Raw genomic sequence first — 20286 nt, forward strand, 5'->3', positions numbered from 1 at the left:
TTCCTACTGTTCTTCTCTTTCAGGTTATTTCTTTTCCTTTACCTCCCTGTTTCCTTTCCATTATCCTAGTTCCTGTAGTTATGTCTGGACTTAAACACCCAAAAGGAAAGTATAACTAAAGATTAAACGTGCCAACATAATTTCATAAGAGTCCATATGTGCAGCTAAAGGCTACATAACAAGCAACAATGACAGACAAGCGATACACCTTCTTTTGAGCTGATGGCCAGGGTGGTCAAAGGGATTCCCAGATAGTAACCCAGCATAGAACTGGGAAAATGAACAGCAGACCCCAATCTTATCCAAAGGAATATAGACAACTGATTACTGCTAGATGAGGAACAGCTGACCCTCCTAAAACAAAGACCTCTAGATAGACAGGCTGACTAGATTCACCAGAAGGGCAAGTAGTGGGGAATGGCTGGGGGTGGCGACAACAGAGTAGACAGCAGCAGGGATATCAGAGTATAAGGGCTCTAGTGGGGGGAGGGAGGCTATGGGAGGGTGCTACCTGGAAAGTGGGTATATAAATAAATTTAAAAAAAAAGAAAAAAAATAATTCTTCAAAGCATAAAAATTTTCTCCTTAATAATTAGTAGACGTGAAAAACATTACCATAGAAATCTGCCTGACGACTTTATATCCATGCTCAGAAGCCAAGGAGCTCAGAAAGTAACCGACTGTGACTAGTAATTTTTAATAATGAAATGGAGATCTTTTTTAAAGTTTTAAAAAAATTTGAATATTAAAAAAAAGAAACTTAAATACTGTATTTCAAAAGCCAATGTGTATTAATTATACATGTGAAGTTACCTTAAAAAAAAAATAAAACTATTTAATGTGTATGAGTGTTATACCTGCATGTCATAAGTGCACCAGAAGAGGAGGTCAGAGCTCCTGGAACCGGAGTTATGTTTTTTAGCTACCATGTGGGCACTGGAATTTGAAACTGGATCCTCTGCAAGAGTAGCCAGTGTTCTTAACCACCGAGGCATCTCCAGCCCACTACATCTTTTTTTTAGTATTTATTATTTTTATTTTATGTCTATTAGTGCATTCCCTGCATTTAGGTGGGTGCACTTGTGTTGTGCAGTGCCCACAGAGGTCAGAAGAGGGTGTCAGATCCCCTGGAACTGGAGTTATAGATGGTTGTTAGCCACTATGTGGGTGCTGGGAATCGAACCTGGGTCTTTTGCAAGAGCAGCCAGTGCTCTTAACTGCTGAGCCATCTCTCCAGCTCTTACATTTCTTTTTTTAACAATTAAAAGAAGTTTTTGAGCCAGACATGGTGGCTCATACCTTTAATCCCAGCATTCCAGGAGGCAGAGGCAAGTAGAACTCTCTAAGTTCGAGGTCAGCCTAGTTTCAGACCAGCCAGGTATACACAGTGAGAGCATCTAAAAAAATCTATTATCATTGTGTATGTTTGTGTGCACGTGCAAACGCTCGTGTGTGTGCATGCATGTGTGCCATGATGCAAACGTGGAGGCCAGAGGATAACTTTATGGAGTTGGTTCTTTTCTTCCACCTTTACATGGATTTGGGGGATTAAACTCAGATCACCAGGCAGGAACAGCAAGCACCTTTATCCACAGGTTATCTCACTGGGTCTGGTTATTACATTTCCTAAAACAGCTCCATTTTTAGCCTAAATAATTAAATAAGGCCAGTATGATATATGATAGGCCATACATCATCTTCTAGCTCTATACTTCAAATAGATTTTATTCAGAATTAAGCATGACTAATGTTATGAAAAAGCAACTGTTTTCCAATTTAAAAGTTAATATGCAAATACCAAAAGCACCAAAGAATGTTTTACCTTCCGATTCTGATCGTAAGTAGAATCAATCCCCAGGATGCTATTCACTTCTACATATGGATATTTCTTCTCCAGAACACTGACCACATGTTCAACTTTCACTTTTTCTCCAGTCCTTACCTTGTTATAGATCTGAAGAAAGAAAAACAGGGTAACCAACTACACTTTTTTTTTCTTAAATGTTTTATTTACTTTAATTTTATGTGTGTGTGTGTGTGTACTGCCTGCATGTATGTAAGTGCACCCGTGTCGTGCAATGCCTGCAGAGGACAGAAGAGGCTGTTGGATCCCCTGGAACTGGAGTTACAGACAGTTGTCAGTTGCCACGTGTGTGCTGGAATTCGAACCCAGGTCTTCTGCAAGAACAGTCACTGTTCTTAACCACTGAATCATCTCTCCAGCCCCCCAACTATACTTCTAAACCCAAATTTTGAAACGTCTGTTATTAAAATGCCTTTTGATGAGAAACTAAAGATTTATTTTTTCAGCTGGGGTCTCACTATGTAGCCCTGGCTGGCCTGGAACTTACTATATAGATCAGGCTAGATTCCAACTTGCAGAGCTCTACCTGCCTCTGTCACCCCAGTGCTGGGACTAAACATATATGCTACCATATCCAGCTAAACATTTCTTACAATGAACCAATCAGCAAATAAACATATTACATGCCAAATTAAAAAAAATTAAGAAATACCAGAAGCAAAATAGTAACAATAAAATTTTTTTTAAAAAGGCACCCCCCCGCCAAAAAAACCCAGTAATACCAGAAGCCAGGTATAGTGGAGCTTGCCTATAATCCCAGCACCTGAGAGCCTGAGGCAAAATTAGGAGTTCAAGGCCATCCTCACCTACACGAGTTCAAGGCCAGCATTCTGAGATTGTCCCCTTCCCCCACCAAAGGGGGGAAAAATCATCAATAGTCTCAAAGAAGAAAAAAGTGAATTACTTTTAGAATAAGTAGAGAACATCCATTGCTCAAAGGTGTTAACTAGTGATTTCAAATCACCAAAGGGCAAAAGACTCACCTGGTTCCTAAAGAATCGCATCTAGGGGCCAGCACCATGGCTCAAAATAAAGACACTTGCTGAAAAAGTCTCATAACCAAAGTCTGATCCCCAGATCCCATGGCAGGAAAGAACTGACTCAGAAGGTTGTTTTCTACCCTCCACATATAAGCTATAACATGCACAATCATATACACAGTAATAATAAAATTAAAAAATAAAAAAACCCCTCATCTTAGCTGAGATTATAGCAATCTATTATATTCCTATCCACAAACCAATAAAGTAAAAGCAACCCTGAAATATAAACACAGACTATATGTGAATAATTTACTTTTTCTCTTGAAGAAGTACAGAATACACCTATTGAAAACTGTTTCACAATAAGTCAAATTAAAAAAAATATTTTATTTATTTCTACGAGTGCTCTGTGTGCAGGTATTGTAATTGCAGAAGATGTGTTTAATGCCTGTAGAGGACAGAAGAGGGTATTGGATACCTTGAAACTGAAGTTATGAACAGTTGTTAACTGCCATGTAGATGCTGGGAACTGAACCTGGGTCCTCTGTAAGAGCAGCCAGTGTTCTTAACTACTGAGCCACCTCTCCAGCCCCATGGTAAGTTAAATTTTTTAAAAGTGATTTGCCATTTTGAACAAAAACATACATGTGTGAGAGTCTGGAAGGCATGGTAAGCATCCACTTCTTGGACAACATAATTATATGCTCTCAAAACAGCCACTCCAGCATTTTGCATCCCATCAACATCTTCAGAGTCATCGACCACAAAGATAAAACCAATCCTGCAGAGGGGGGAGAAGAAAAGACAATCTCAAAGAGTGCAAATAGCTAAAGAGGGGTGGCACCTTTGCTGTCTCCTCATATATTATGGGGAACAGAAGACAGCCACCGCTAAGAAAGAACAGCTCACATCCCACCCTAACAAAGCTGGAAAAGTATACATACATCATTTACAAAGTTCAAAGCAAGTTAGGTTCTTCTACAGCTAAGGTAAGCTGTTTCAATCTTGAATAGATTTTCATTGATAAGAAAAGTGCAGTATGTAGAAATTTTCTTCTGCCTTTAAATAGAAATTTGGGGGCTAGAGAAATGGCTCAAGGGTTAAGACGACTAGCTGCTCTTACAGGAGACTGAGGTTTGGTTCTCAACACCCACATCAAGCATTTCACAACTGTGTGCAACTCCATTTCCAGGGAATCTGATGCCCTCTTCTGGCCTTTGTGAGTACTGTATGCATGTGGTGCAGATATAGATAAGCACACAGACACACACAATACATACACACACACCACACATTAAATAACTAATGTAAAAAATTTAAATCCCAGAAATACAGGGAACATGAAAAATTTTGAACAACGCAGGCAATGTGAGGACTACATATAAAAGGAAAGCAGAATAAAAAATACAATCATCAGCCGGGTGTGGTGACATACACCTTTAATCCCACTCAGGAGGCAGAGGCAGGCTAATCTCTAAGAGTTCAAGGCCACCCTGGTCTACAGAGTGAGTTCTAGGGCAGCTGGGGCTACAGGGAGACCCTGCCTCAAAAAGACAAAAAAACAAAAAAAAACAACATCCTAAGTCAAAAAGTTCTATCGACAAAGGGATCACATTAACATATATAGATGGGTTGGTATGAAGACTTTCACTTGCAAGTGCAGGTGCCTTGCTCCTGGTCTACATTTGGAGCAAGAGCAATTCAGTGGAGTCATGCCAACAAATGGTGCTGGAACAACTAGACATCCACTACAAAATAATGACTCTAGTACAAATTTTACCCTCCACAAAAATTAACACAAAATGTACCACAAAACAAAATGGAAAAAGTAAAACTATAAAACTCCTAGAAGATGGCAGAGGGAAAAATAGGTGGTTTTATTTTTGGCCAATGACAAGTTAGATCCAAAAAAACCCACGATCCAGTTCAGGAAGATGGCTTACTGGATAAAGCCCTTGCTATACAAGCACAATGACCTGAATTTGGATCCCCACCACCCATGTAAAATAAGCCAGATATGGGGGTACATGCCTGTATCCTCAGTGTTGGGAGGTGGAAACAGAAGGGTCCTGGCTGGGTCCGCTGGCTAGCCAGACTAGCCAATTTGTGTGCTCCAGATTCAGTGAGACCTTGTCTCAAAAGGTATAGTGGTAGGCGACTGAGGGTGACACCTAACATCAACCTCTGGCCACTTCATGCACACAAATATATGCATGAACCCATGCACACACAGGTATACACACACAGACACAGACACAATTTATGAAACAATTGTGAAGGTGGACTTCATTAAAGTTTAAAACTTCTACTTTGGGAAAAAGAAAAAAGCTAGTAAGGAAAGGAAACGAAAAGCCACAGACTAGCAGAAATCTTTGCAAAACATCCATCTGACAAAGACTGGCATTCAAAACATGAAAATGATTCCTAAAACTCAACATTAAACAATGACATTATTAAATGGGCTAAAGAACCTGAGCATGGGGCCTGGAGTCTGGTCAGTGCTGGGTAGTGAACACATAATAATGCTAGATTGTTTAAGAGTTCTTTAGTTTCTTCATTTGTAAGAATTCAAATTCCACCCATATGTAAAATTACCAGAATTATTCCAGAATGTACATAGAAATATCTTTTAACACTTATACGTAAAACTGTACAAGTATTATCCATGAAAGAACAGTGGAAATCCAGCCACTTGGTGTTCAGTTGATAGATACGGCAATACAACTTACACAGATGTACCTGTCCATATTTACAGAAAGCTGTGCAAGAGTCCAAAGCATTTAGTCCTTTACAGTCTAACAGCCACTGGCAAGGCTCCCTATCTCTACTGAAATCAGAAACAGTCTTTGTGGTACGGGTGTGTACCCAGGAAGACTTCCTTCCAATAGGAAACAAGCAAAAACCACAAGCCATTTTTACATGGGCTAGTAATTAATAATTCAATGATGGTAAGCTTCTATTCATTGATAATTAAATTCTCAGTCCCAAAAGACCCTGGATTTGTACCAAGGAGAAGATAAAACTGCCATTAGTGATCTTATTAATTATACTACAATTCAGTGAAACCAGACATGTAATTCTGAATGACAAACTAAACCTCAGCTGAACGAGCTATTTTATCAAATCAATCCCAGTGTTACCTTAGTGGTATATGATTGCTGAGAAACATCTCAGCTATGTTAATCAGCTCTGCTGTGGTCTCATGTACAGGATCAACTATGAAAACCTGTCAGAACAACAAGAAAAAGAACCCATGAAATGACATTTATTCAAACATTCCTGGGCCAATAGAAATGACATTAATTATCACATGTGAAGCCAACTTTTTTCAAAATACTATCAAACCATATAAAAATGGGTTATGAAAACAGCAGCTACCTTCCTCTATGTTCAAAGAATGTGGTAGGAGGAAAGTCACTTTTTTTAGGGATTTCTGCTGGTAACATCCAAGTGTATCCCAGATTGCTGATGCCTGCTCTATCACACCAAACAAAACTAAAGTTTTATCAGCTCTCCCACCTTAGAAAACAGAACTTGCCTTTTTGGTATTTCTAAGGATATCTAAATTAAGAATTCCTTTAGAATTCAACTCTTTTTAATTTTTAAAAAAATATTATTTTATGTGTATGAGTGTATTGCCTGCATGTATGTAAGTATACCCATGTCGTGCAGCGCCCTCACAAGTCAGAAGAGGGTGTTGGATCCCCAAAACTGGAGTTACAAATGGTTGCTAGTTGCCATGTGTGTGCTAGATCCTCTGCAAGAGCAGCCAGTACTCTTTAACTGCTGAGCCATCTCTCTGGCCCCTAGAATTTAACTCTTAAATCACAGCAATAGCTATCGTGTATGAAGCTCTTATTATATGCTAAGCAGTTTGTATATATTCTTTCATATAATGAAGCTACCTGAGACTGAGGATGTGAATCTGTTGGTAGGAAGAACGCTCACCAAGCCTTCCTGAAGCCTTAGGTCTGATCTCTATAAACCACTAAAAACTAGGCATAGTGGGTATGTGCCTGTAATTTCAGCATTTGGGAGATGGAGGTAGAGGGATAAGAAGTTCAAGGTTATCCCCAGCTATATAGCAACGAAAAGCCAGCCTGGAATATATGAGACCTTATTTTTGTTTGTTTTTTTTTTTTAAAAAGCAAAAAATTAAAATTAAAGACATAGTGCCAGGAGTGGTGTACACCTTTAATCCCAGCACTTGGGAGGAAGAAGCAAGAGGATTTCTGTGAGTTCCAGTTCCAGCTGGGGCTATAGAGAGACCTTGTCTCAACAAAACAAAACTGACAAACAAACAAACAAACAAACAAACAAAAAATCCCAATAAAGTTTACCTATGTGGTGAGAAACAGACCAAGTTTTGAAAGGAAAAAGGTGATTTCAAGACTAAGAAAACTAAAAGGTTGGCTTAGTGGATAAGGGCACTTGCTGCCATGTCTGTTGGTTTGAGTTCAATCTCTGGGACCCACATAATGGAAGGAGAGAACCAACTTTCACAGGTTGTCCTCTGACTTCCAAACATGTGCTATGGCATGTGCATACCTACACACATGCATACACACATAAAGAATAAATATATGTAATAAAAAATTAAAATAAGAGAAAAGTACAGAGGGTTGTTTCCTATGCAAGTTTTAAACTGACCTTGTCTCTAACCAGCCCCATCTCCTCTGCAGTTGGAAGAGAGAAGAGACAGAACTGTCAGGGGAAATAAGGTCAGCTTAGAACCTTTCTCCAAGTCTCTACAGTAGGGAGATGAGGAATAATAGGTAGTAGGCGCTAATAAAAAGGCTTTTTGTTGTTGTTTTTAAAGACAGGCTCTCCCCACAACCTCTGCTGGACTAGAACTTGCTATGTAGACCAGGCTGGCCTGGATCTCACAGAAATCTGTCTATTTCTGCCTCCCAAGTACTGAGATCAGAGGTGTGTGCCACCACGCCCAGCTAGAAAGGCTTAGTTAAGGGATTAGGTTACTAAATTTGAGGGGTTAAGTTATTAAAGAGAAGAGTTGGGAGATGGCTCCCCAGTTAAGAGCACTGGCTGCTCAGCACACACATGCTGGCTAACAATCATCAATAACTCCAGTTCCAGGGGATCTTATGTCCTCTTCTGACCTCATAGACCCCGTGTGTATGAAATGCCATGTATGTATTCAATGCAATGCTGTAAATAACCCTTCACTAATACTCCTATAATAACCCTTCACCTGTGCCCCTGTAAGTAACTCTAATTAAAAGAAAAAGAACGAAGAACACCAAGAGTAAAATTAGTATCAAAATAGCTCATGACCACCTTGAGAACTCACTGAGGATTACAACTACTTCCATTGAACCAGATATTGATTCACTGATTTCTCAAACAATGTTTTTTAAAAAAAAAATCCCACTGATTTATGTTCCTTTCTTTTCTTTATTTTTAAGAAAAAACAATCTGAGCCAATAAGTAATAACTCATGTAACTTGAAATAAAAGGAAGCATATTAATATACACAAACAAGACATAAAGAAAAGCAGTAGTCATATATATCTTCTGAGTGAAAAGAACTGTCTTAAAACTTCCACAGGACTGCTAGAACTGTAAAACTGCTCTGGAAAAAACAAAGTCTTAAAACATAAAACCAAGAAACAAATGTATAATGTCCCAGCATAAACCTTCAGTTATGGGCCGGGCATGGTGGTGCATGCCTTTAATCCCAGCACTTGGGAGGCAGAGGAAGGTGGATCTCTGTGAGTTCAAGGCCAGCCTGGTCTACCTAGTGAGTTCCAGAATAGCTGGGGCTACAGGGAAACCCTGTCTCAAAAAGACCAAAAACAAAACAAAACAAAACAAAAACAACCCTTCAGTTATGGTTGTGGGTATATCCTCAACACAGTGATACAGCTGGTGGTGGCAGTGGGCAGAAACAACTAGTAAAGTAGGTGTCAGAGCTAAGAGAAATAGTTACACGCAGATGAGAGGGAGAAGTTTTACTCACCATATTATGCAAGTTTTTCCTGATCTGCCGTATAACACCAGGAAAAGTGGGTCGAAGCAATTCTTGTAGGCTAGAAGGCCATGAATTATATCTGCTATCAACCTCCAGGTTGTTGACCCACTTGAAAAAAATAAATAACAAAACATGGTACATACACATTAGTCATCACTGAAAAATGACCACTAATAACAATAAGACTTTAGGAAGCACATAGGAATGGGTATGGTAATACTGCCCATAGTCTCAGAACTCAGAAGGTACAGGCAGGAGAATCAGGTGTTCAAGACCAGCCATAGCTACAAAGAGTTTGAAGCCATCCTGGACAATATGAGCCCTTGTCTCCAGCAAACAAGCAAACAAAAAAGACAAGGTTATTTTTGAATATACAAAGATTGAGTAGAAAAATGAATGTAAGCAATGTAAGCAATAAATAGATGAAGCTATTTATGATTAACAAAACCAATGAAAGACCAGTAGCAAGAAATGTCAATTTAAAAAAAGACAAGCAAGCAAACCACAAGAAATGAGACAAGAGCAAGTCTTCAGAGGAAACCCAAGTGGTGGATAAACATAAGAAAGACATACACCCTCAATCATAATCTATGGAATGTTAGTTTAAACTAAACCACAAGGAAACTTCACACTCAATAAATTAGGTAAATTTAAATTTGTCAATATCCAAGTCTAGGCAAAAGTACAGAGCCATATGGGAACACTTACCCAATGCAGGTGTTTGTAACACTCATTTTAGAGAAACGGGCCTAATAAAGCTGAAAACATGACTAGAACCACTAAATACTCCAGAAGCATTCTCACCTGAATGCATAAGGACCCAATATAACACTACCAACAACAGTAAGAAAACAAACAACTTCATGTCCATAGAGAGAACAGATAAGTACCTATTGTTTGTAAAAAAGGTAGAGGGAGAAGAATGTGGGTATTTTCTTACTCATGTATGTATAGAGTATTCTAGAAGGACACACAAGCAACTGCTCACATTTGTTGCTTCTGGGAGGAAAGTGATGGCTGTGTGACAAGACTTCCACTATATACCTTTTATACATCTTAAATTTTCAGTTATGAAAGTACCAATGATTTTTTTTTTTTTTTCGGTCTTTTTGAGACAGGGGCTCCCTGCAGACCCAACTGTCCTGGAACCTGCTATGTAAACCAGGCTAGCCTCAACCTCACAGAGATCCGCCTTCCTCTGCCTCCCAGGTGCTCGGATTAAAGGCCTGCACCATCACACCATGAAAATGATCTTTTAAAAATAAATAAAAAGGGGCTGGGCGTGGTGGTACACACCTTTAATTCCAGCACTCAGAAGGCAGAGACAGGTAGATCTCTATGAGATCCTTGGTTTCCATAGTGAGTTCCAGGCCAGCTGTGGAAACTGGGAGACTCTGTCTCAAAAGACCCAAAAATGAAAATGTTATAAAACACAGCAACAGGAGCCTTCACACAATGTTGGTGTCTGGAACACTCATTGTAGTCTAATAGATCTAATAAAGCTTAAGATTTCTTAGTACCACTAAGTACTCCACATCTGATAAACTGTAATATCTCCTGCAAAAGTCTTGGAAAACTTGAATAAAATAGGAAGGTCTTGTGCCATTTCATATGCTTAATTTAAAACTACTTTTAAAATGTTTTTTACTCATCTGCTTTAAAAGGACTTTATTATTTGCTATATGATCTTTCTGAGCTTTTCTCATCTGTAAAGAGAATGTAGAAAATGGTGCCATAAGAAGTGGTTAACATAAAAATGAAATTGGGGTCATGGAACGAAAAGGAAGTCAATATGAGATACCAACAGAACACTGGACTGCAAATATTAAAAAACACTTAACAGGAAATAAAGGGAATAAATGAGGGACAGAGGACTATATACTAATTTCAACAAAGAATTGCCTGTAAGAAGGAGAGAGGTGTAACAAGGAATACAGAGCTTCAACTGAAATATTTTTCCCCTAAGAAAACAGTGATTCTCAAACAATTAATTATTTAGTAGAATGGGGATAAGCCATATGGTTGTTACTCCATGTTGTTTATTCTTTGTAAGTCAAACCAACTTGTCAGAAAAACAAACAGCATTCAACATATATCAAGTGAGAACTCAAGTAAAGATGATCTACACACAGGCAGGTTCAAACTTTTGATATCAGTCTATAAATGTGTTGGGCTACATTCACAGCTATCCTGGGATGCATTCAGCTTAGTCTATAGGTTGGACACATCTGATCAGTGTACATAATTTCTCTTTCAACAAAATTTCTCTAAAATAAGTGCAGGATTGAGAAACCAAGAAAAAAGACTTGGGGTGCCAAGATTCCCTACATTCTCTTTACAGATGACAGAGGTACAGAGATCCTGTAGCAGATAATAAAGTCCTTTAAAATAAGGTTATTAGTTAGAAATACATATTTTATAGTAGTTTTAAATTATGCATGTTATTACAGTCACACAAGACCTGTATACAAGGGAAATATGAAATATTTTTTTCCCAAGATGCTTAGCTGAATTCTAGGGTTACACCACAGAGGAAAGAGTACTTCTTAATCACACTGGCCAGAAAAACAATTTTTTGGAGTATTTAAAACCTATCACATACACAGAGTCCCATGTATGCAGTTGTAAATCTGTGATCAAAGACGAATTAGAAAGCTGTAAGATGTCTGGCCAGAATGCCTGTGGACTACCCAAAAGGAATACTCACCGAAATAGCAGGACTCCTGATGTCTACAGCATAGTCAGCCTCAGAGGGCTGGATGTTCAGCTTCAGAATATTATGCAGAGAAAGGCCTTCTATTCCTAGTCGGTGCAGACCCTCCATTACCCGGGCTTCATTCCTCAATATATCAAACAGACTGGGGGTGGTGGGGGAAGGTATTTAGATGAAGGATGGAGAATAACTACACGGTAGAGCACTTGCCTAGAATGTTCGAGGCCCTGGATTTAATCCCCAACACACACACACACACACACACACACACACACACACACACACTATTTAGTAGAGAGAAAAAAACAAAACAAAACAAAACTTAAAGTCTCACTAGTTCAAACTCAATGCCAGCAAATCAATCAATCAAAGAACCAAAATGGAGCTTCTCCCCTTGTCATCTTGTCAGGACAGTGACTTACTGGTCCCATTTATTTAAATTCTCAGGCTATAAGCAGATACTCTCCAAGTATAAACTTAGATTACCTCTAAGTATAAAGAATAAATCACCTCTAAGTATAAAGAATTTATACTTTATACTGTATTAATTGGGGGTGAGGGAGTCTATATGTGTGGTAAATGTGTATGCCTGTGTGAGTATGGAAGCCAAAGGTTGATATCAGGTATCAGGTATCTTCTATTGCTTTCCACCTTACTTTTTTTTTTTTTGGTCTTTTTGAGACAGGGTCTCCCTGTAGCCCCAGCTGTCCTGGAACTTACTATGGAGATCTGCCTGCCTCTGCCTCCCGAGTGGAGTGCTGGGATTAAAGGTGTGCGCTACTATGCCCGGCTTTCACCTTATTTTTTAAGGCAGAGTCTCTCCCTGAACATGAAGCACAGTGATTTGGCTACACTAGCGGGCCAGAAAGCCCCAGGGATCCTGTGCCTCCATCTCCCCAGCACTAGGATTATAGGTGAGTGCCACAAAACCTAGCATTTTACACAGGTGCTAGGAATCTGAACTCAGGTCCTCATGCTTATGTGCCAGATACTTTATTGGCTGAATCATCTTCCCAGTCCTACACTACAAGTTTTGCTTATATGTTTTTAGAAGCATATACATAAGTAATGTGTCTCTGTGTAGAAGGTGTGGGTGTGTGCATCATGGCATGTGTGTGGAAGTCAGAAGTACAACTTTGTAGATTCGGTTCTGTCTTTCCACCTTTATATCAATTACAGGGATCAAACTTAGGTTGTCAGGCTTGTACTGTTAGGTGGCAAGTGTCTACCTTGTGAGACATCTCACAGATCCTATTTATTTAGTGTAGATGGTCTGTGTGTGTGTATGTGTACTAAAAAGCCTTCTCAGAAACCAGCAACAGCACTGTGACTCAAATTACTTCGTGCTTCCCAGAAGCAAAAGAACTTACTTCTTTTGATGTTTCTACAGTTAAAAGGAAAACTGCAACTCCAAAAAGACACCCTTGAAAAACACAAGCTTTGCGCATGAGAGAGAATTTTTAAAAATGTATGTTATCCATACCTGAAAATGTCCTGTGTATCTAAATCAATATGAAGTCCATTGATGAAGAGAGCTGAATCTCCAGGCTGTAATCCTAAAGTTCCCTTGAAATACTGAAAAACACAAAAACAAAGCAGTGAGAATGTGTTTAACAAAGCTCTCTGTTTCTGAGCTTTATAACAAATCTTGACATTCTAAAGGCCAGGTTGAAATTCCCTCTTCTATTCTCTCACAGGCCCTTCTGAGCATTCACTGTAGTGAATGAAGATGCTGGTTTACTGGATATCCACCCCTCTTCCTTTCCTCCTTCCTTCACTTTGAAGATGACACAACCATTTCCTATAATATTGGGCACAGGAGAAACCAACTGCTAAGGATCATGTATCCAAAATGAGAAGAGAGGAGCTTGGGAGATGGCTGGGGGTATGAAGTGTTTGCCATCCAAGAGTTAGGACTGGAGTTCAGATCCCCAGAACCCATGTAAAAGCCAGGCAGGTGGGCATGACAGCACATCTGTAATCTCAGTGCTACCAAAGCAGAGATGTGATCCAGGAGGCAAGCTGGCTTAGCTAGACTAAGAGCTATGGGCTCTGGGTTCAGTGAGGGATTGCCTCAGTCAATAGAGACCAATCCAGAAAGACACCCAACATCAACTTCTGGCATACACATACACCCATACACACAGACATACATACAAATGTGCTCCCACACAAACATAAACACACATACACATGCATGTACACCACATATATGAAATGGAATATAAATAGGATTAATTGAACAACTATTATCTCTACTTAATTAAAAAAAACAACATGTTTCTTCCTGGTCCATAATACATTAAGATATTTTATTCTTTTGGGTTCCTTTTCCAATAATTCTCTGAACTGCCTATCAGGAACTGAAGCTTATAATTCTACCTTACACAGGATACCAATGGATTTGTTCATTACCTTAGTAACAAAGAAAGAAGTTTATAACCAAAGAAATAAAATTATCTCCTTAATATTGAAGGCAGAAGGAAGTAAGCTATCTATAATCAAGGGTCATAGGCAGAGTCTCCCGTCTAACTAGCTGTTGAGTTACATAGGCGCTGGAATTTTCCTACCTTTTCTTGCCAGTGCCAGGTAACAGTGCTTTTCTATGCTTCTGTTACTTTCCCTGTTTGTGATGCCAACCAAGGCTGTGATGGCAGTCAAAAACATATAGTCCCCTTGATAAAGTCTAGAGATTGAAACAAGGTAAGTTTCTAAATACTATGCCTCCCTTAAACCTTCAAACTGAAGCACACAAAGAAACTCTGGGCTGTTGTGTGAGAACAGTACCTTGGGCTTGCCCATGCCAGGCCTCAGTAGAGTCCTTCACCTACTGACTCCCAATATAGTGGTAGTCTTATGCACAGGTAACTGTGCTGCCTAAGATCTGTTAAAGCCAATGGAAATACTGCTGTGACTCCATACTGATATTTCTGTTTAATAGTATCCTTCTACTTAATGTATACTTCTTTTAGAGTGAACTGGAACCCTTGTATATTCTACACCACAGAGAGGCGTACCACACAGAAGAGTACAGAAGACATTAACCAGATACAAGGATCAGAACTTAAACTCTTACTAATGAGGAGCAGCCTTCACTGTTCAATAAGCAGAGGACTTAGAGAAAGTATACTTTTAAGTTCCAGTACTGCATGGGAAAACACAAAACAATAGGGAAGCTGCTATCTCATGCTTCACAGACATAGCCACATTAAATAGCAAACAAGATGGAGGATAACACCAAAATGTGTACATATTTCAAAACATATTGTGTACCACAAACATGTATTTGTCAATAACATAAAAAACAGACAAGAAAATAATGGAGAGTTAAAGAAACTAAGAACTGGAATTTTGGGTCAGGGAGATGGCTCAGTGGGTAAAAACACTAGTACTGCAAGTCTGCCAACTGAGTTCAATCCCTGAAATCCACATAAACAGCCAGCTGTCATAGTGTACATCTGCAAAACCAGCACTCCTACAGTGAGATGGGAGGTGGAGATAGAACTGCCTTGAAGCTCAAGGCCTAGCTAGCCTGGGGCACAGAGTGTAGCAGCAGAAACAAGAGAGACCCTTGCCTCAACAAGGCGGAAGGCAACGACCAGCACCTAAAAGTTGTCATCTGATCTTCATGTGTGCCATGATGCATGTGTGTTCACACTTACATCTCTCTCTCTCTCACACACACACACAAACACACACTAAAATAAAAAATAAAGGACTAGATTTCTTTGATGGGAGAGCAGAGTTCCATCATGATACATGTGTGTCCACACTTACACCTCTCTCTCTCTCTCTCTCTCTCTCTCTCTCACACACACACACACACACACACACACACACACAAATAAAAAACAAAGGACTAGATTTTTTGTATGGGAGAGCAGAGTTCCACCACACACACACACACACACACACACACACACACACACACACACATCACTTGCCTACCATATTGTACAGATTTTCCATGTCCACTCACTTGGACCTCTGACATGGTAAGAAAGACTAACTCTAAGCTTATAATTATAGTTTGCATCTACTTGTAAATCTACAACATAGTGGGGTTCACTTTGAGAAAACTCATCATACTACATTTAAGATTTTCTGTACTTTGTGTTTCATATTTATGCATTTTTGATAAAATGTTTTTCTCAAACAGATTAATAATTCAGGAAATACCAATACAGTGCTCATAATTTTATGTTCTGCTTTCCTTGATGGAAGGAGAGAGAGGGGTTAAAATTAAAGAAATACTTGTTATTCTGGAAATTAAATATACAAGCTATTAGTAGGTTGGGTTTTTTTTTTTTTTTTTTTTGAAACAAGTCTCATATATCCCAAGGTAGCCTCACACTCACTATGCAGCCAAAAATGATCTTGAACTTTTGATTATTCTGCCTCTCCCTCCCAACTACTGGGATTACAGGCATGTATCATTATGCCCAGTAATGTTTTTTTAGTTTACTCAACACGTGAAAAATACTTGGTTTCTCATATCTATTTAGTTAACTAGCACTCTATACATAAAGAAACCTGGAGGTAAAATGATTACTTGAACACAAGAATCTCCCAACTCCTCAAAACTACTGAAATGTGAAGAGACAAAACATTTGACGTTATGAATGCAAATGGCACAAAGAACAGATAAAAAAAGATCAACATATTTTGAAGTGGAAGGGAAAAGAGTGTGCAGTGCCTTGTCCTGCAGTCTCCAGAGAGCTGAATGCTGGGTGACAGGAATGAGAGGATAAAAAACCCAGTCACACTGCAGAGTGGTAAGACAGGAAAGACTGCTTAAGGCAGGATCCCAGACCTCCTGCTGACCCCCACAGTCAGGGGACTGTTCTCTTTGAAGGAATGTCAGCAACTTTGATAAAAGCAGAGTGACGCTATTAAATGCCACTAGTTTAATTCAGATTTCTTCATTTTAAAAGCGATACTATAGGACAGAAAGTTCTGTTTTCCAGTGGTTAATAGTACCTTCTGATTCTCTTCCACTTCAGCTCGAAGTTGAGAACTTACAGCTGTTTTCGTTATTGCTCTAAGGAATAAAAATATGATCAGTGTTCAGTGTAGCATTTCATATAAATGTTCTCAATTTCTTTATTTTTAAGCATGAAACATACAGTTCAATAAATTTACAAAACACAAGAATGGACAAATCCTCACACCTCTACAATAATCAGTCAACATATGCATTTTCATTATTGCAAGATATTAACACCAAAGAAAAGTAGCATAATAGCAACACTTGAAAGCAAGTACGCTTGCTTCCAAGCTCTTAGCTGACTCTGCAACCCTATTCCTGTATGTGACATCTACTGTTAATAAACTAAAGGACAGTGTTAAAAAACTTGAAGCAGACTAGAGTCCCATTAAACCTTTCTGGTAGAGGAAGAAACCTCCTGGTGTTATCTTCAAGTGGCATGATACACTAAGAACTCTTAACTAGTACCTACACAGTGAAGAAAGAACTGATTTATAAAAATCTCACATCAGAACTCAAAGCACTATATTCAGTGACTCAAAACAAAGACTGACAATGATATCTGTGGTGATTTCTAAAAATTTGTTTTTTTAAAAAAAAAATTTCCTTACATTCATGGGACAGTGAACAACATTATAGAATAGAGGAAATGTCAGAAAATTCAAAATATTCTGACACCATGAATAAGTTACTTAGCCTCTCAGTTTCTTTATCAAGATTCTCTTTTTTTCAGTAGTACTGGCAATCAAACCTGGGACCTCATGCATATAAGGCACATGTTCTACCACTGAGTCCCAACCCTCCATCAAGAGTTAAAAGATGGTATGGATATATGCTACTTCAGGAAGGTATGATCTGGATCAGATTGATTAGCTGCACTGGCACATGCTACGTTCTGTAACTCTGCCAGCTGGAAAGGCAAGTAGGGCTATTCCCACCCTACTACTGAGGAAAGTGAGCTCCGTCACCAAAGGCCACACAATGAGTAAGTGGTAGTGCTGGAAAACATCTGGATCTCTCTCCTCAACCACACAATGGATGGGCTTGTCATCTTAGAAAGAGGACACCAGTCAAAACAGTAGTGGAGATGAACAGAAACTTTTATTTTCTAAGCATTTTTATATTTTCATTATATCACGTGCTATGTGAACAAGAAAATAATTGTGAATCATGTTAAGAAGAGGAATGTATTAAAACCTTAGTCTATATTACCTGGCTTTGGTAGGAAAATTCTGACTAATATCCTTCATCACCACCAAAGCTAACTCCACAGGAGCTGCCAAGATTCGGGAAGCAGTCTGGAAACTGAGATCTGCAACAATGCCAAGTGTAAGTTAGAGCCCATGAATCTAAAGGAATGACACTCAGAAAGGAACAAAAAAAAAAACAAAAGACCTCACTCTTTTCTTTAGAATAAAGAATGCCTGAAAATGCAACCATTACAGAAATTATGCATGGTTTAGTTCTGATCTCATTCACTTCATGGAGCACTGGAGTTTTTACTAAGTTACTTGTGATCTATATCTGTAAAATCCTAGGACACATGATAACACATTTAACAAAGGCAAACTTGAGCCCAAACCCTGGTTCCTCTTCTGGATTTACAATATATCACAAAATACAGGATTAAGATATTTAGCAAATTACCCTGGAAAAATCCCTTGAGAATAGTTATTTGCAAAGAAATCGACCTCTATGCCTTCAATGTTCTACAGATACATGGTATAAAAACTGAATGCAGGGACCAGCAAGTTGTCCCCTGACCTCCATATGGGCATCATGTCCCCCTCCCAACGGCTACACAATGATGATAAAATTTTAAAAATATTTTATTATTGGGGCTAGAGAGATGGCTCAGCAGATAAGAGCACTGGGTGATCTTGTAAAGGACTGGGGTTTGATTCCCAGCACCCACATGGTGGCTGACAATTGTCCATAACTCCAGTTCCAGGGGGTCTGATACCCTCTTCTGATTCCATGGGCACTGCAAGACAGGGGTGCACCTACCCACATGTAGGCATTACATTCATACACATAAAATTAAAATAATAAATTTTAAAAGTTATTACTTTTATGTGTAAGAGTGTATTGACTGCATGTATGTAAGTGTGCCTGTGTTGTACAATGCTCTCAGAGGTCAGGAGAGGGCATCAGATTCCCTGGACTAGAGTTACAGATGGTTGTCAACAGCCATGTGGGTACTGGGACCTGGTCCTCTGCAGGAACAGCCAGTACGCTTAACCAATGAGTCATCTCTCCAGTCCAAATTAATTAATTTTTAAAATGCATATAGGACTGTGCTTATAGCTCAGTGGTAGAGTGCATGCCCAGCTTATGAGGCGCAGGATTCAACCCACAACACCATAAAAAATAAAATACTAAAATTAAAACATTAAAAAATTTAAAATATACACACATAAAGGAACATAAAATCTATCCACATAATTCTAGTATCATAAGCTTATATATTTGATCCCAAAGTGAAAGCTCTGCATGCATCTGCAACCTAATGCTATCTGCCACAAAAGGACTTCTTTTCTTCTCTTATAAATTATAACTATTTCATCTTTAAAACTTGTGGGACTCTCAGAATCATGTAGATAGAGCCAATTTAATTCAAATTCTGTATCTTTCCCAAACCCCCACACCAAGGTTTCATTCTGTAGTACAAGCCTAGAACTAATGACAAACCTCCTGCCTCAGACATAAGTGTTAGGTTTGCAGGTGTACACAACATCTGGGTTATGTGGTGCTAGGAAGAGAAACTCAAGGCTTATACAGGCTTGGTAAGCACTCTACCAACTGAGTTACCTCTCCAGCCCAAATTCTGCTCCCCACTCCATCATTTTTTTTTGAGACAGGGTCTCCCTGTAGCCCCAGCTAGCCTGAAATTCACTACGTAGACCAGGTTGGCCTTGATTGCACAGAGATCCACTTGCCCTCTGCCTCTGCCTCTCCCCATGTTGGGTTTAAAGGCGCATGCCACCATGCAATTTTTTTTTTAATACCATAAAACTTAATGTCAAAATAGGTGGTGACCAATTTCCCATTACCTTGCAGCTGCCAAACTTTCAAAGGTGCCATTTCATTGGTGCTCTCCACAAGATGCTTTCGGAATTCTTTCAACTGTCCTTCTAGAGTGGGGTGCAGTTCTCTGACAAAAACATAAAATCAGTTCATTGTTTTCCTCTCAGAGTACATTTAGAGGAACACTCAGATTTATCTTCATGATTTTCCCCTTCCAACCCTAAGAAAATTTCTTCAATATAGAAAAAAACTTTAAGGGCATGCCACCAAGCTTGATGACCTGAGTTCAATCCCAAGGATGCAGACAGTATAAGTAGAACTACGTCCACATGCACACCACGGCATCTGTGCACCTATCACACACGCACAAAATAAAAAAATATAAAAAAGTTTCCAAGAATATGAAAAGGGATTCTAGAACTCTTGGTCAAATAAAAGTGGTACCTGATTATATCCTGAGTACAAAAGTGATCACAAACAAGAAATATATGTATGCAGGGAATCGACTCAATCCACAGTTATCAACTAGAAATGAAGACTTGTAAGTTGGTAATGAGGTTATTTCATTCAGCCAAATGGCATAGCTGCAGTACATGAAACTGAGCCCTGCATATACTATTTCTATATGACATTTCATTTTTTAAAAGATGCATACTGCAGATGTCCTAACTGAATTTTCCACATAGAGCACAATTCAGGGCTCTGGAAAACTTATTAAGT

At 39.0% G+C, this 20286-nt stretch overlaps 1 protein-coding gene across 3 annotated transcripts in view; it reads right to left on the minus strand.

The window, feature by feature from the left end:
- Uggt1 (UDP-glucose glycoprotein glucosyltransferase 1) overlaps positions 1–20286 on the minus strand; it is a 118465-nt gene that overhangs the window by 71733 nt on the left and 26446 nt on the right. For all 3 annotated transcript variants that reach the window (XM_029561936.1, XM_008829755.3, XM_029561937.1), the window contains 9 exons: positions 19593–19693; positions 17752–17851; positions 16533–16593; positions 13036–13127; positions 11547–11697; positions 8828–8947; positions 5988–6073; positions 3493–3628; positions 1823–1954 (listed from right to left, as the gene is read on the minus strand). In XM_029561936.1, the coding sequence (XP_029417796.1) occupies positions 1823–1954; positions 3493–3628; positions 5988–6073; positions 8828–8947; positions 11547–11697; positions 13036–13127; positions 16533–16593; positions 17752–17851; positions 19593–19693 (979 nt within the window). The remainder of the gene's footprint in view (positions 1–1822; positions 1955–3492; positions 3629–5987; positions 6074–8827; positions 8948–11546; positions 11698–13035; positions 13128–16532; positions 16594–17751; positions 17852–19592; positions 19694–20286) is intronic.

Source organism: Nannospalax galili, unplaced genomic scaffold, assembly GCF_000622305.1.
Source record: "Nannospalax galili isolate Female #2095 unplaced genomic scaffold, S.galili_v1.0 scaffold213, whole genome shotgun sequence".
Taxonomy (NCBI): Eukaryota; Metazoa; Chordata; class Mammalia; order Rodentia; family Spalacidae; genus Nannospalax; species Nannospalax galili.